Genomic DNA, 14,598 nt, shown 5'->3' on the forward strand with positions numbered 1-14,598 from the left:
CTGCCCTTGTCTTTACCGTCCCAGGCGCGTGGGTGAGACATCGGGGACACAGCCTGTCACAGCCGGGACCGAAGCTGCTGGCGACGGGATGGTGGAAGTCCTAGGGGAGCCGGCCTTGACTGTCCTCCAGCTCAGGGAGCAGCTGAGGAGTAACAGCAGCCGACGTCCCGCCCAGCTGCTCCGCGGCTGCCGCGTCTCCTGATCTGGGCCGCTCTTCTCCGCTCCCAGCTCTCTGGGACTCCGGCCCCGCCCGACGCAAGAGCGTAGTGGAGATCTGGCCGCTGCCACCGCCTGCGGCCCCAGGGCGAGCGGATCGCTGGAGGGGGCAGTGCCGTATCACACGTGTCGTGGTGAAGGAGAGGGTGGTTGGGATCTAAAGCAGCCCCCCACTGGGAGGAGACAGAGATTGCCAACGCCCGCCTCATCCCCCCACCAGAGGAAAGCCCCTCCGCAGGCGACCCCCCTGCTAACCTCCTCTGGAATGAGAGATTCTGGGGACTTAGGGCAGAAAACGTCTGGGGCTTGCCCGGAGCCGGGGTTTCAAGACCACTTCTAGACCCAGCCGTTCACCTCCTCCCCTGCCAATGCATTTGGGGTGGGCACAGCCGTCTCCGTCGTTGGGCCAGGCGTCTCTCCCAGAGCAGGCAGAGGCCCCGGGGTCGATGGGCAGAGGGGAGGCCTGTCTTTCCCAGGGGAGTGAGCGGCCTCGCCCTTGACTGCCTCCCCAGGGAGCGGCGATGGGGTCAGGGCTGTCCACCGGAGCAGTAGTTGCGATTTCCTTTAACTGCATCATCGCTTTGCTGATCCTCATCCTCTTCCTGATCCTGTGCAAGGCCTGCAGGACCCCGTCCTGCCCCAAGAAGAGCCCGGACATGGACGAGACGAAGAACGAGGAGAAATACCTGCTCCAGCCTTGAGTCGCTCCACGTCCCAGGACAGCTGGGGTGCTGAGGGTTTGAAGGAAGGATTGATAGCTTGTCCCATGGGCTCTCTCCACCAACTAGCTTGTAAGCCAGACCACATGGAGACCCCCAGGCTTGCGTTCAGGCAGCAGCTTGTCCTGCCTTGGACCTGACTGAGGAGTTTGAGCGGCCAGGCCAGCCGGCATCAGTTCCCTCACAGCCACCTGAGGGAGAAGGGAGCGTGTGTCGGAGTGGGGGCTGCCCTGATGAGGGGGCTCTGCAGAACGGACGCTCAGGGGGAAGTGACTCAAAATGAAGAGGAGACTGAGCGGGGCTCGGGGGGGAGTGTGGGAGGCAGGCTGGGCCTTTCACCAAAGGACTCGCGCTCGCTGGACCCCTCTGCCGCGGGGCCACCTGTGCTGGACTCGGTCCTGGCTGGCTGAGCCCCTCGCAAAGGGCTAGTGAGGCTGCGTAAAGGAACTCTCATTCTTGGGGGGTCTTCCAGCCCCTCTCCCATTGCACTGCCTGGGTTGCAAACAAACCCCCGATGAGCGGGGGCACAGGCAGGCGAGCCTCCGTGGCAGGACGTGCTCCCTGGTGAGCAAGCTCTCTCCAAAGCCTCATCTAGCTGGCAGGGAGAGCTGCCTTCAGGCCGTTCTGTTTGCTTGGGGTGGTGTCCTCTGAGGCGCTAGCAGCTGCAGGGACCACCCGTAAGGCTTGGCTTCCCTAGTCCGTGCGGCACGGTGAGCCGGAGGCCGTCACCAGTGTGAACGCCATGATAAACAGCCGCTAGAGTCTGTGTGCTGACAAACCCTGTGTGGCCGGCCAGCCGGGAGCAGGCAGCTTGTGATTGTTAAATATAGACGAGGGGGCTGGATGGGTTCGTTTGGGGCTTTGCCTGGCTTGAGAGAGCTCTGGAGTCAGATGGTTTGGGCACGATCCCCAAAGCTATTTAGGTGCCTAATTCCCCCTGAAATCAATGAGATGCTGCAGCTGGGGAGAACTGCTGGCCCCTTCCCACATCCCGCTATTCCCCTCAGAACTCTCCTCGGGGTCGCAGGCAGCCCCGGTGTCTTGGAATAGCCTGGCTCAGCTGTTTCCATCCCACCCCTTCTCTCGGCCCCCGGAGCCAGGCACACCCAGTTACCAGCCGCAGCAGGGGTGCTTCCAGCCCAACGCGCTCGCCCTGGCTACCAAGAACCCCTGGGCTCTGTGCAGTCTGGGGGTTGGGCAAGCCCAGCCTGCATCCCCCATCTCTCCTTGTTACAGTCCTGTCATTTGCACTGAACGCCATGAACATAGCCCCTGCCCCGCTGAGGGACCTGCGTGACTTGGCTGTTCCCGGCTGCTCCCTTGGGGCAGAGACAGTCCAGGAGGGAGTGGGGAAAGCTGGCCAGCTGGCTGGGAGGAGAAGGGTACCCCCTCTGTAGTCAGTGTGTCTTTGTTTCCCTGTGCCGGAGGGCCAGGCCTGCTCAGAGCCCCGCGAACGCCCAGAATAGCTGCAGCGGCTGTGCGGTCGGTCAAAGGCGATGAGGATTTCTGCCACGGGGATAGCTGGGAGCCTTAGTGGTGCTGGTGCCCCCCCGTCCTGGGGTCCCTCTGCCCCCTTCCTTTGTGTAAAGGCCCAGCCTTGCTGGGAGCAGACCTGCTGGCTGCCAGGGCATTTCTGCTGGGAGGCCCGAGGCTGTTCCTGTAAGTGACCTTTTCGGAGCACGCGGCTCCTTTTTCCCCCGTCTCGGCCCTTCCGCCCCCTCCTGAGGGTTGTACCCTCAGCCCCATGGCAGGCTCTCCTCCTGCTTCCAGCCAATCCCACCCACTGGGTTCCTCGGTGCTAGGGAGGTCTGCTGCAGCTTGGGAGCCTGGTGTTGCATCCGCACGCGCTGGGCTCCAGGTCAGGCCCCAGGGGCTGTGACATCACACACGTCCCCTTGCCAGCCCTTTGTGATGTCACACGCAGGCGTCAGGGTTACGGCAATTCACCATCAAGTGTAAACTTCTGAAAGGGGAACGTGTCCCTGCCCCGGGCTGCCTGGCTGCACCTGGAACATTTGCCAGGCGCTTTGTGCCTGGCCCTGTACCTGTGTGTCCCCGCAATCACGTTGTCTCTGGCGTGCTCGGCAGCTGGGGGCTCCCTGGGCAGCCCTGAAATGTTGGACAGGAATCAACCCTGCAGATCACCGGGGGCCTGTCATCAGAGCTTCCCACCCGGCCGCTGCCAGCTTCAGCCATGCCAGCTAGAGGTGCCTCTGCTTTCTACTGGGGTGGGCACGGGGAACACGCAGTCGCTGCAGCTCCTGGGCCAGGAGTCCTGAGATACCTAGGAGAATAAATGAAAGGATCTTCCAACCCAATGCAATTCAGGCAGCAGCCGGTACTGATGCTAAGGGGTGATGAACGGACTTCACAGCAAACCAGTCCCTGTGGTCCGGCACGTCACCATGTTGCTGATTACAGGCACTTGCCCCTGATAGCATCAGCGTTCACAGGCCCGCACAGCCCCCAGTGTCCACCCCCATCCATCCCCTGCCCTCACTTAGCACTCTGCATTATCAGAGCCTCAGTAAATCACCTGCAGCCTAGTTTACAGCCAAGCAATAGGTCGATGCTCATCAGACAAAGGCCTTCGCAGGGGTCTTTGGTGCAGTCATCAACTCTTCTCCCCCTTCCCTTGAGTCAGCACAGCTGTTGCAATAAGCACGCTTGTGTGTGTGTGTGGGGGGGGGTGTCTGGGTTGTATGCCCAACACAGCTGGGTTGCCAGCAGGGTCCCCTGGGGCAGGATCTGTGCTCCTCACCCAGGTGGCTTTTGTTCTTTCACTTGCTAAGAGGCAGAGTGACTATGTTTCCTTTTGGCTTCTCATGGTAATGACGCGCCGTCAGGTGTAACGTCCTTTTGCGGTTGTGTTTTTACTAGACTAATAAAACTATCGTAGTAAATAGGAAGCTGCTTTGTGCTCTGCTTTGATTGTGTCACTGAGCCAGAAGAAATCTAGGGCAAGATTTCCAGGGGAGCGTGCTCCCGAGCTCTGCAGGCAGAGGGTACAGGGCGAGGAAGGGTCATCTAGCAGCGAGAGCTGGGGTTGGGTTTTTGGATGCATGGGGTAGGCTACGCACATCGCTCGCAGTTCCAGGCTCACATATTACACTTACAGGGTCTGGCCTCCAGGAGGAACGTGAGTGTACTTACCACAGTGATGGAGCAAGGTCTATTAGAGCCGGCTCATCTCCCTACTTTCCATCCCACGCTGCGGCCCCAAGCAGGGTGGGCTCCCAGGGTCTTTAAGACAGGACACTGCTGCTCTAGGACTGGGGTTGCTGGGTGGCTCAGAGACGCTGGAATACCGCTGCTTCACCCCTGCCCTAAATCTGGCTCTTAGCAAGCAGGCCAGGGTTGTGTGAGTGGGGCTGGCAGGGAATGTGGGGTCCAATGGGTCTGTGCTGTGACCAGCTACGGCCCCTTGCTGAGGCCCAGCCTGCGGGCTGTCCTCAGCCAGGTAAATGTATGCGAGTGGCAGCCGGGAGGGCCAAGTACCAGTCATGTAGAGGGTCCGATCCACTCTGGTGCTGAGCACTCACTGAACACGGGGAGCTGACGGTGCTCAGGTGGCAATCAGCACCCTGCTGGGTCAAGGCCAGGCTAAGGAGGGGAAAACGGACAGGCTAAGCCCTGCAGTCAGCCAAGGCTGAGAAGGCAGCAGCTCTAAGAGAGGCTGCAGTGGTAACAGCTTTGCGTGCCCCTCCTGCGCGGAGTCGAGCTGAGTCAGGCATGAGCACAGAGCCGGCGCGCCGGGGCGTTCAGCTCCTCGGGGAGCAGCAGCCCAGATCGGCAGGGCTGGCTGGCAGCCACCGTGCCATTCATGGGGCACAGGCGAGAGGGTGGGCGGGCACATGCTCCTGTGCAGGGATGTGGGTGCAGATGTGGTTGTGGGCACGCAGTCAGGGCGTGTGTGAGCATGAGCAAGTGTGAGCATGGGGCTGACAGGATACATGGGGCTGACACGGGCCTGGCATGAGTACAGGGACCCGGCGTGGGGCTGACATGCCAACTTGGAGAAAACCAGTCCTGGTAGTTCAGAAACAAACACCTAACCGATGCCAATGTTGTCAGTGGGCTGTGGAGATTTGAACGCAGCCTGACTGCAACATCTCTGGGCCTCATAATAAATGCTCGGGGAGTTTCCGACGGGCTGTAAGAGTTAAAGACCGAGTTCTGTGGGCCTCCCAAGCTCTACAGGAACGACCAGACAGTGCCCCAATAAAACGAGTACTAAAGCAATTCGGCCGTACCGGTCAGCCCCTTCTCGGAAACGGGAGGGAAATTTGGGACCCAACTTTAATAGTCAGTTACATTTGTTGAAACAAAACCCCAATGGACCCCTTCACGGCGGACGTTCAGCAACCCCCACCCCACCCACCCCCAAAAGCACCGCTCCCCCCACAAAAGGCCCACAGGATGCTGGCAATCGCAGCTGCAGAGCAGACCCGGCCCTGTTCCCCCCGCTAATCAACATGCAGACAGGAATATTCCGCTTCTGGTGCTAGCTCAACCAAAGCAGCAAATAATAATCCCTCTGCCCCAAAGCAGGAAAGCAGCTAAAAGGATATGCAAATGAAAGCCCCATCCCAGCATACAAATCTTTGCTCAGTAGCAAAAACAAATGAACACAAAAAGCCAATAAAACCTTCCAAGCAGCAAGGATCATGCCAGCAAGTACTGCGCCCCAGTCACGGCAGACACTCCCCAAAGACAAGCAGTGACCACAAACTGGATGTGGGACACTGAGTGGCCCAAGGCGGGCCAAACCCAGAGAGGGGCTTTATGCAGACAATGTGCCCAAAGGCTGGAGACCTGCTCACTCCAGTGTTCCACATAGAGGAGGGAGGGCAAGAAAAGGATTGCATCAGCTCCTCAGATGTGCGCAGACTTTTCAGTGAACAATGAGGCCACACGGCCCCTGGGCGAAAGGAGGGAGACGGCATATGTGGCCTCATACTACAGCCCAGCCCTCGGCTGGATCGGGCCTGGACTGTGATGACATATGGACGCTGGTGAGCAAAGCCTGAGTGTACCTGGTTCAGACACACCTGGAGGCTGGGGCCCATTGACACATTGGCAAGGCTCACAGGCATGTGAGTGGAAATGACAGCATGTTTATGGGGCAGGGGACAGGGAGAGGGATCGACACTGTGAACTCTCCAAGTCTTTTCAGTGGACTGGAAGTCCAGCCTCTGATTGGGGGCTTGTCATTGGCTGCCTTACTGCTTTATTTGGAGCAATGGTTGGAAGTAAATAGGATGAACTTCAATAAGGACAAATGCAAAGCACTCGACTTAGGAAGGAGCAATCAGTTGCACACACACAAATGGGAAATGGCTGTCTAGGAAGGAGTCCTGCAGAAAGGGATCTGGGGGTCACAGTATTAGCAGGAGTGTTGAAAGCAAGACATGAGAAGTAATTCTTCCGCTCTACTCCACGCTGATAAGGCCACAGCTGGAGTGTTGTGTCCAGTACTGGGTGTCACATTTCAGGAAAGATGTGGACAAATTGGAGAAAGTCCAGAGAAGCACAACAAAAATGTTTATAAATGTCTAGAAAACATGGCCTGTGAGGGAAGATTGAAAAAACTGGGTTTGTCTAGTCTGGAGAAGAGAAGACTGAGAGGGGACATGATACCAGTTTTCAAGTACATAAAGGGTTCTTACAAGGAGGAGGGAGTAAAATGTTCTCCTTAACCTCTGAGGAGGGGGAAGAAGCAATGGGCTTAAATTGCAGCAAGGGTGGTTTAGGTTGGACATTAGGAAAAACTTCCTAACTGCCAGGGTGGTTAAGCACTGGAATAAATTGCCTCGGGAAGTTGTGAAATCTCCGTTATTGCTGATTTTTAAGAGCAGGTTAGACAGCCACCTGTCAGGGATGGTCTAGCTCAGGGGTGGGCAATAATTTTCGCAGAGGGGCCACTCCACAAATTTTGGTAAGTCGTCACGGGCTGCACATTTCTACTATAGAAATGGAGGGGGTGCGGGGTCTGGGAGGGAGTTTGGGTGCAGGAGCGGGTTCTGACCTGGGGCAGGGGGTTGGGGTGCAGGCGGGGGTGCAAGGTGCAGGCTCCGGCCGGGAGGTGCTTACCACAGGCAGCTCCCAGCTGGCGTCACAGCAGGGCTCAAGCAGGCTGCACTGTAGCACGTTTCTGCATGCCCCTTGGGGGGAGGGGGGCAGCGGGTCTCCGTACGCTGCTCGCACCCCCAACCCCCCCCCCCAGCTCCCATTGGCCTGAGTGCCCCGCTGCACCGTGGGACTTTTAGCGGCCAGGAGATTGCAAGGGGGCAGCCAAAGAGCCTGGCGGGCCAGACAGAAACGTTAGGTGGGCCAGATCCGGCCCGTGAGCCATATTTTCCCCACCCCTGGTCTAGATAATACTTAGTCCTGCCATGAGTACAGGGGACTGGACTAGATGACCTCTCGAGGACTGTTCCAGTTCTATGATTCTCTGTTTCTATTTGCCCGCTGTCTGATGCCTGGTACGGCTGGCGTGCCCTGCCCAGCCCAGCCGTGGTTTGGCCAGTGCTGGGAGAGCCACGCAGTGGGTGCTGCCCTGTTTGCAGTAGGGCACTCCTAGAGCACAGAGGAAGGAGGAGAGACTGGAGGTGCAGTGATTAAATACAGGCAGAAAGTCTCACTGCTCAGTGACACAGGTCCTGTCTTTTCAGGACACCCTTGGGAAACAGCCAGGGGGTGAACATCGGTAGAAAGAGCATGCCATGATGACGTGCTGGAGCCCTCCAGAGAAGAGACTCAGCAGGAAAGGCCAGAGAGCAGCCCAGAGGCCAGCTAGCAGAGGACACGAGGATGGGCGCTGAGGGACGCAGGTGCTGTTGGGCTGGGCCAAAGCCACGGGGCAATTCTGGACTGTACGAGGAGGGAACAAGTTCTGGTTAAGGGGGTGATTTTCCACAGGCTAAGAGGCAGCTCTAGGCCCCTCACTCCCACGGAAAGCTGACGGGATCTAATTCCACTTTGTGCCCTTTGAAAACCCCTCCTTAAACAGAAGGGACCCTCCATCACCGCGGATGAGTCTGCTCCTCTAGGCTGCTATTTGAAAGATTGTCCCAGTGGAAGGCTTTAAAAGGCATTTGTTTAGGGCAGGGTTCTCCAGAGGGCTGGAGGAGCAGCCTGCTGTGCTTTGGTGATGCCCTGAAGCGTGCAGGAATGACAAGGCCAGGCATTACTCAGACCTCTCAGAGACATACTATTAAGCTGGGCTAAATAAAGCCCTGAGTGAATCAGCGCCGGTGGGTGGAGTGAGATGAGTAAGGCCTGTTTGAGGGGCACCTCCCTCTCTAGCTAGGGGTTGTGATCCACAGGAGAGAATGAATGTGTGAAACCTGGGCTGGTTCAATGTGCTGGTCAGCGTATGAATGGCTGAGGACCTGCAGGGACCCCAGGATTGCGAGGAGGACATCCATATCTGCCATCAGCGCCCTGTGCTCTTGTGGGTCGGGATTTCCTTGCTCTGTGTATTGCCAAGCAGCCTTGTCAGAAGATTATTTCCACCCGTTAGGTCTCTGGTCCCTTAATGACTGGGGACTCTGCCCAGTCCAGAGATGGGCCTGAATCGCCCCTAGACCTTGGGGTATTCAGGGCATGGGTCCCTTGCAGCTCGCCGCCGTTTCCAAGTGCCACACCAGTGGAATCGAAGAGTGAGCCTGTGCCCCTGGCGTAAGCTAACCCTGCTCCTTGCTGCAGCCATGCTGGCGGTGGGGAATCGGAGACAAAGCAGGATGCGTGGGTGCTGCCGGCTCCCCCCTCTCCCAGCTCTGGGAACACACTATGGTCCCAACAGCCTTTTGGATGAACTGGGCCAAATCCATCGCTGGGGTAGTTCTTGAGTCAGTGGCGTTTCACTCCTGTCAAATGTGACTCGGTGTTCCTTTGTGTGTGCAACTGTGACAGCCAAGCTGTCGGCCCCCAGAGCCTCTGTCCCAACCTGAACCCTGCTCTGTCATCTGTGACTGGGGCGCTCAGCTCCTCATGTGCATGGCCGTGGGGACCTGACAGTCACTGAGCCCTGGTCAGGGGCAACGGAGTCTTCCTAAAAGTGGGGGGGCATGAAGCCCCACCCCCTCCATGGCCCCACCTCTTCTCCCCAAGGCCATGCTCCCTGGCCAAGCTGGAAGGCGGAGTCTGGTCAGGGAGCCATGGACCCTTCACCTGGCTGGGGTGGGGGGCCCCAAGAGCAGCCCCTGACCCATGTCCCCGTCCCTCGGACTCCCCAGCCAGGGCAGGTGGAGGGTCTGCAGCTCCCCACAGCTGCCCAGGCTCCCTGGGCTGTTCTTACCTGGGCCAGACTCCAGCTTCCGGCCTGGCCGGGGGTGGGGCCTCAGGGGGAAGAGGAGGGACAGGAGGCCGGGCAAAAAGTGGACGTGCCAGGCCCCTTGGACCCACATGTTCCAGCACCCCATAAAAGGTACTTAGGCTCCTAACTCTCCTTGACTTCACTGGAAGCTGGGAGCCTAAATACCTTTGAAGATCTGAGAAAGACAAGGTGGGGAGGTGATATTTTTTATTGGATCAACTTCTGTTGGTGGGAGGCACAAGCTTCCAAGCTACACAGAACCGAGGAGTGCCAAAGCTTGTCCCTTCCACCAACAGAAGTTGGTCCAATAAAGCAAATTACCTCTCCTCCCTTGTCTCTCTCATGTCCTGGAACCAACACAGCTACCAGAACACTGCAAACCACAATGTGAAGGTCTGGGCCTAAGTCCCCATCTCTTTGCTCTTTCTCCTTGAAGCACAGAGCCCCCTACTTGCCTCCCAGGATCAGTATTAACAATCACAGCTGACGTCTCGTTGCATTTACTCCAGACATTTTATTTCAGCTAGAGAGAGGAGAAACAGGCACAAGCCAAGAAATAAAGGAAAGAACCTACCTGAGTCATGTCTGGGCCAAAACTGCACCAAGCCTTGCTACAGTCAGCTACTGATGGTCAGATTTAGATTTGGGATTTTAAGGCTAACAGGACCCATTAGATCATCTAGTCTGACCACTTGCCTTGAGCCTAATAACTTGTGTTTGTCTAACGCATCCTCCAGAGAGGCGGCCAGGTTAGATTTAAAGACTTGCAGAAATGGAGAATTCACCACTGCTCTTGGGAGCTTGTTCCAATGGTCAACCGCCCACACTTGTTAAAAATCTTCGCCTTATTGCTCATTTGGATTTGTCTGGCTTTAACTTTGAGCTGCTGGTTCTGGTTCTGCCTTTCGGCACTAGATTAAAAAGCACGTTGGTACTTGGGATTTTCTCCCCATAAAGGTATTTAGACATCTCAAGCAAGTCACCTTTTGATCTTCTTTTTGCACTACACAGCCTGAGCTCTTTAAGTCTCTCACCATGTGGAATTTTTTCTAGCCCTCGAATCATTTTTGTGGCCCTTTTTTATTCTTTATTGAGCTGGTGCTGGGCTAGAACCGTACCAGCCACATCAGAGGCCATGTCTGCTCCTCCCCCTCTCTGTTCCCTCTCTCCCCCAGTTCGTAGCAGGATGTTCAGGAAAGAGCTGGGCTCCACGCCCGGGTGTCTGCCCCTTTCCAGGAAGAGACCAGCACTTAGTGAAGCACAGCTCTTTGTTGGTTCCATAGACCCACCCCCCCAGCCTCGCCCCATGACATCACTCCATGAGGGCACACATCCAGGTGTAACACTGACAGGCCCTGGTCGTCGTCAGGTGGGATTGAACCTGGGACCTCTGGAGTTTAGTGCATGAGCCTCTACTGCATGAGCTGAAAGCCATATGGGTGTTAGCTAAGGCTGTAGAGCAGACTCATGAATCTCTCTCTCTAAGTGGTCTCGGTGCCACTAGGTGGGACAGAAACCACACCCAGGAGGTGTGTGGGTTACACGGGCGTCTGGGGATTTGTTCCTTCTTTCCCCAGCCCCTGGGGACACATCCGCACTGGGTATGTTCATTCTCCACTCTTGGAAGCTCTTAGTGTGGAAAGGGAGCAGAAGCTTTTGTCGTGTGCAGTGATGGGGGATTATGGGGGTGTTTCCCAGTGTGGATGCCCCATAGGGTACTTCTACTTCCCTTTCTTCCACCAGCAGAGGCTGTGCTGCCCTCCAGCCTCCTCTCCACCGACGAAGAGCAAGCCCGTTACGTCCATCAGTTGGTCAGCCACGCAGTGAGGCAGCCCCCTTTCTCTCCATGAACCCCAGGGCTGAGATACTCCCTAGCTTGTGCAGCCAGCACCTCCCTCTCCATGAATTCCAAGCCCTTCACCTTGCCGGCTGAGAATGATATGCTGGAGGGTAGGCAGCCAACACCTCCCAGCCAGCCCCAACCTGTCACCAGACACCCACAGGGTCCAACCCTCCTTCCCACCCGCCCAGGAGCAGCTACAGAGCACTTTCCTCTTTAGCACACGAGGCCGAGGATTGCAAAAGCCGCGCGGAATCAGCCATGGATGGAAGGAACGGCAGGTGGCCCTTGCTTCCTGTACCACTTCCCTGACTGGAGACAGATGCCATCGCCCGCCAGGTCTGTACCAGTGCATGCGGAAGATGGTGGCGTTTCTGCCAGGGAGGAAGGGGGTGTGCAGGACAGGGGGTGGAGAAGGGGGGAGCGGCTGCACAATGCCGACCCCTTTGTTCTGGTACCCCAGACCCGATCTGGGAACACTGACTCCAGTGGGGGGCACCGCTCAGCAATGCAGCAGCCCACCAGGACACAGGTGTGAGATGGCGGCACAGCACGCAGGTCGGGGCCTGATCCTGCAGTCCCCAAGCAGACACAGCTCTTAGTGGAGTCACGGGGAACTTTGCTAAGGACTGCAGGATGGGGCCTTGGCTGTGTGATACGCCATGGTCTCAGAGGGTGGCCATCTCCTCCCCTCAGCCTACAGGCAGGAAGAAGCCAGCGCAGCCCGAGTGACAGCTCTGCAGACTAACCTCCTTTCAACGCGTTTATTTGGATGCAGAAGCCAAGTGTTCCTGCTGCGTATGAGACGGGAGGCTCAGGGGGATGCTACTTGCACGGTAAACAGGAGCCTGTCAAAGGAGAACCTGTTTGCAGAGCCTGGTGCTTCCCGGCACGTGGACGGAGAGGAGCCAATGTGCAGCTGGGAGCGGGCTGGGCTTCCTTCCTCTCTCTCACTTTGCGGGCTTGTTGGCCGGTTCCCTCACTAGGTTTAGCAGCTTGTCCAGCTTCGCGATCTCCACCTCAGGGCCCTTCTGAATCTCTTGGCCTTTCTTTTCCTAGAGAGAAAACAACAAGTCCCAGCTGTTAGTGGAAAGGACCCCACCGACTCACCCGGAGCAGGCTGGCCAGCGGGGCCAGTGAGGAAGCAGGGCCTCTTGGCCTTGCTGAGCCAGGAAGTTGATCCCAGAGAATGCGACAGCGGGAAGTCCATTGAGGCTGATCCCCCCTCCTTCATCCCCTACATCAAGCCCAAACAGCCAGGCTTTGGGTGGGTGGGGCCCTGCAGGGCTAAGTGGGGGTGCTGAATCAGGCTATGCAGTAGGGTTATTGCATTCTCACCCACTGCTTAGCTAGTGCGTGGGGAGTAAGCCAAGGACAGTAAATCCAGTGGCCCCAACCTGCCTCTCCCGGGGCCCTGCCACCAAATCCATCTCCGTGGCTGCATACAGTGACATGGGCGACAAATGCTGTCTGCCCAGCCCATCTCCCTGGTGCTCTCCGTCCAGGGATGCGAAGGGTGCGTCCGGCAGACAGAAGCGGTCAATGGCTGGCTGTTCCTATGGCACATTCCACCCCAACGGCTCCAAGAGCCACCTTCCAAAACTACACCCAGGAACTCGCTTCCCCAGCTGGGACGTGCAGCTCACCTGAGTGCCGCACAACAGTTTAGGGAAGGAAGTCAAAAAATAACGCATCAAACTGGCAATGGGGGAAGGGGGATAGGTGGGGTCAGGTTGGGGAAGGGGGCATTGTTCAACCAAGTGCGAGCACCTGGGCTGGGATCATGGCTAACGTTTTGCAGCCACACAGACCCCTTGTTTCCTTTGCCCATTCCCACCTACGTGCCTCCTTCCACACCACCTACTAGTGTAGGTAAGGAATACCTTCCCAGTCGCCTTCCTCATTCAAAACCCTCCGGCGCGCTGCCGCCATGTTGCTGACGAGCCACGAGTGATCATACACACTCATTAAAGACCGTTAGACTGAAACCCACATCCCTTGTCAAAATTGAGTGACCAGGTGAGCTTATTATTAGCCTCTTGTCTTAACCCTACTCCTCCCCAGCTTATGTATATTGACCTCACTAGCGGTGTCAGGTCTAAAATCTATATTTGAATCTCTGCAAGGCAGAGTCTGTGTATGTGGAACGTGCCAGGCAAACTTTTGGACGCTAAAAATTATTAATCACTATTCTCTTGCAAGACGCGCCTTGGAATCTTTACCCGTTGGGATGTCAGCTCATCTGAAAGACGATACTTCCCCCACACAGCGCCCCTGAGCCCCACGCCGCCAGGGTGTTGTTCACGGCTAATGCACCAAAGCAACTTCCTGCGATCAGGATTTCCTTGCGGGTCTCCCTTCCAGCTACCAACCAATACACCCAAACACTGCTTAGCATAAGAGATCGACGGGGCTTGCAGCATGCGGGGGCTGGAGCTGCATGACAAAACTTGGCTCTGCGCTGGGGCTGGCTCCTTTGGACCTCCTAGCTCAGCAGTGATGGTTCGTTTCACCAGCCAGCTCACTGCTGGCCCAGCAGGGATAAACAATACCCAGGCACTCTCTCCCATGCACGGTTCCGAGGACAGTGGTGGTAGCATGTGTCCAATGGAGTCTAAGAAAAGACGCCCCCCTGCACCAAGTGCCGGAGCTGTCACGGTCTGCTCGAGTCTAGACACAGTGGCAATTAGGAAGGAGCAGGAGCCAGCTGCCAGCTCTCCTCTCCTGTTAAAAATAAAACGCTCAGACAGGGCCATTTGCCAGTTCCAAGCAAGTTAACATCAGTGGGAAGAAAAGGGAGCAATTACCTTTTAAAAACGGCTCTATTTGCCTGCACGTCATACACTGACGAGAGCATGGCTGACCCAGGGAAATGACACGTGATGAGCCTAGCGCCGTCCTCTTCCATAATCCTCCCGCCCAACTGGATGTCACAGATTTCAGCTGACTCACGGCGCAAATTTACTCTGTGGCATGGATTACACACTGTCAGGAGTGATTCCCCGGAACAGCAATTTAACGGGCGCCTGGGATGTAATTTTAGCAAACGAGCAGATGCCTCTATCATTTCCCCGGTTTTGACAAAAAGATAAACGTCGGGAGAGGGAGGGTGGCAGAGGAGGAGAGATGGCTCAGCACTAAATGTCAAACTCTATTATCTCTTTTTTGTGTGTGAGGAATAAATAAATTCCCCCGAGCGCAGATTTTGTTTGTACTGATGGGATTTTCTGTAGTTACTGCTAGATTAGACTCCAAAGACTCCTGCATGCTGCCTCAGGATTAAATGTCAGTGGCGGTGTGTACTGAATGGAGAATAACTCACATACAGAGAGTACAGGGGAAATACCATCGCAGCCTCCCATCCAGGTTGCTCGCATTATTTACTACATTTTCCACTGAATGCATCCCATGAAGTGAGCGGTAGCTCACGAAAGCTTATGCTCTAATAAATTGCTTAGTCTCTAAGGTGCCACAAGTCCTCCTTTTATTATTTACATTGGTGT

The 14,598-nt window shown here is 56.5% G+C and overlaps 1 protein-coding gene across 1 annotated transcript in view; it reads right to left on the reverse strand.

Annotated features, from left to right (window-relative positions):
* Nucleotides 1–1,000: 1,000 nt before the first annotated feature.
* The window catches only part of DNAI1 (dynein axonemal intermediate chain 1), a 244,280-nt gene continuing 230,682 nt past the window's right edge, over nucleotides 1,001–14,598 (reverse strand). Inside the window, exons 20-22 of the mRNA XM_077816997.1 lie at nucleotides 12,066–12,150; nucleotides 8,285–8,418; nucleotides 1,001–1,126 (exon numbers count right to left, since the gene is read on the reverse strand). Of these exons, the coding sequence (XP_077673123.1) occupies nucleotides 1,001–1,126; nucleotides 8,285–8,418; nucleotides 12,066–12,150 (345 nt within the window). The remainder of the gene's footprint in view (nucleotides 1,127–8,284; nucleotides 8,419–12,065; nucleotides 12,151–14,598) is intronic.

The sequence above is a fragment of the Eretmochelys imbricata genome, chromosome 5 (assembly GCF_965152235.1).
Source record: "Eretmochelys imbricata isolate rEreImb1 chromosome 5, rEreImb1.hap1, whole genome shotgun sequence".
Taxonomy (NCBI): domain Eukaryota; kingdom Metazoa; phylum Chordata; order Testudines; family Cheloniidae; genus Eretmochelys; species Eretmochelys imbricata.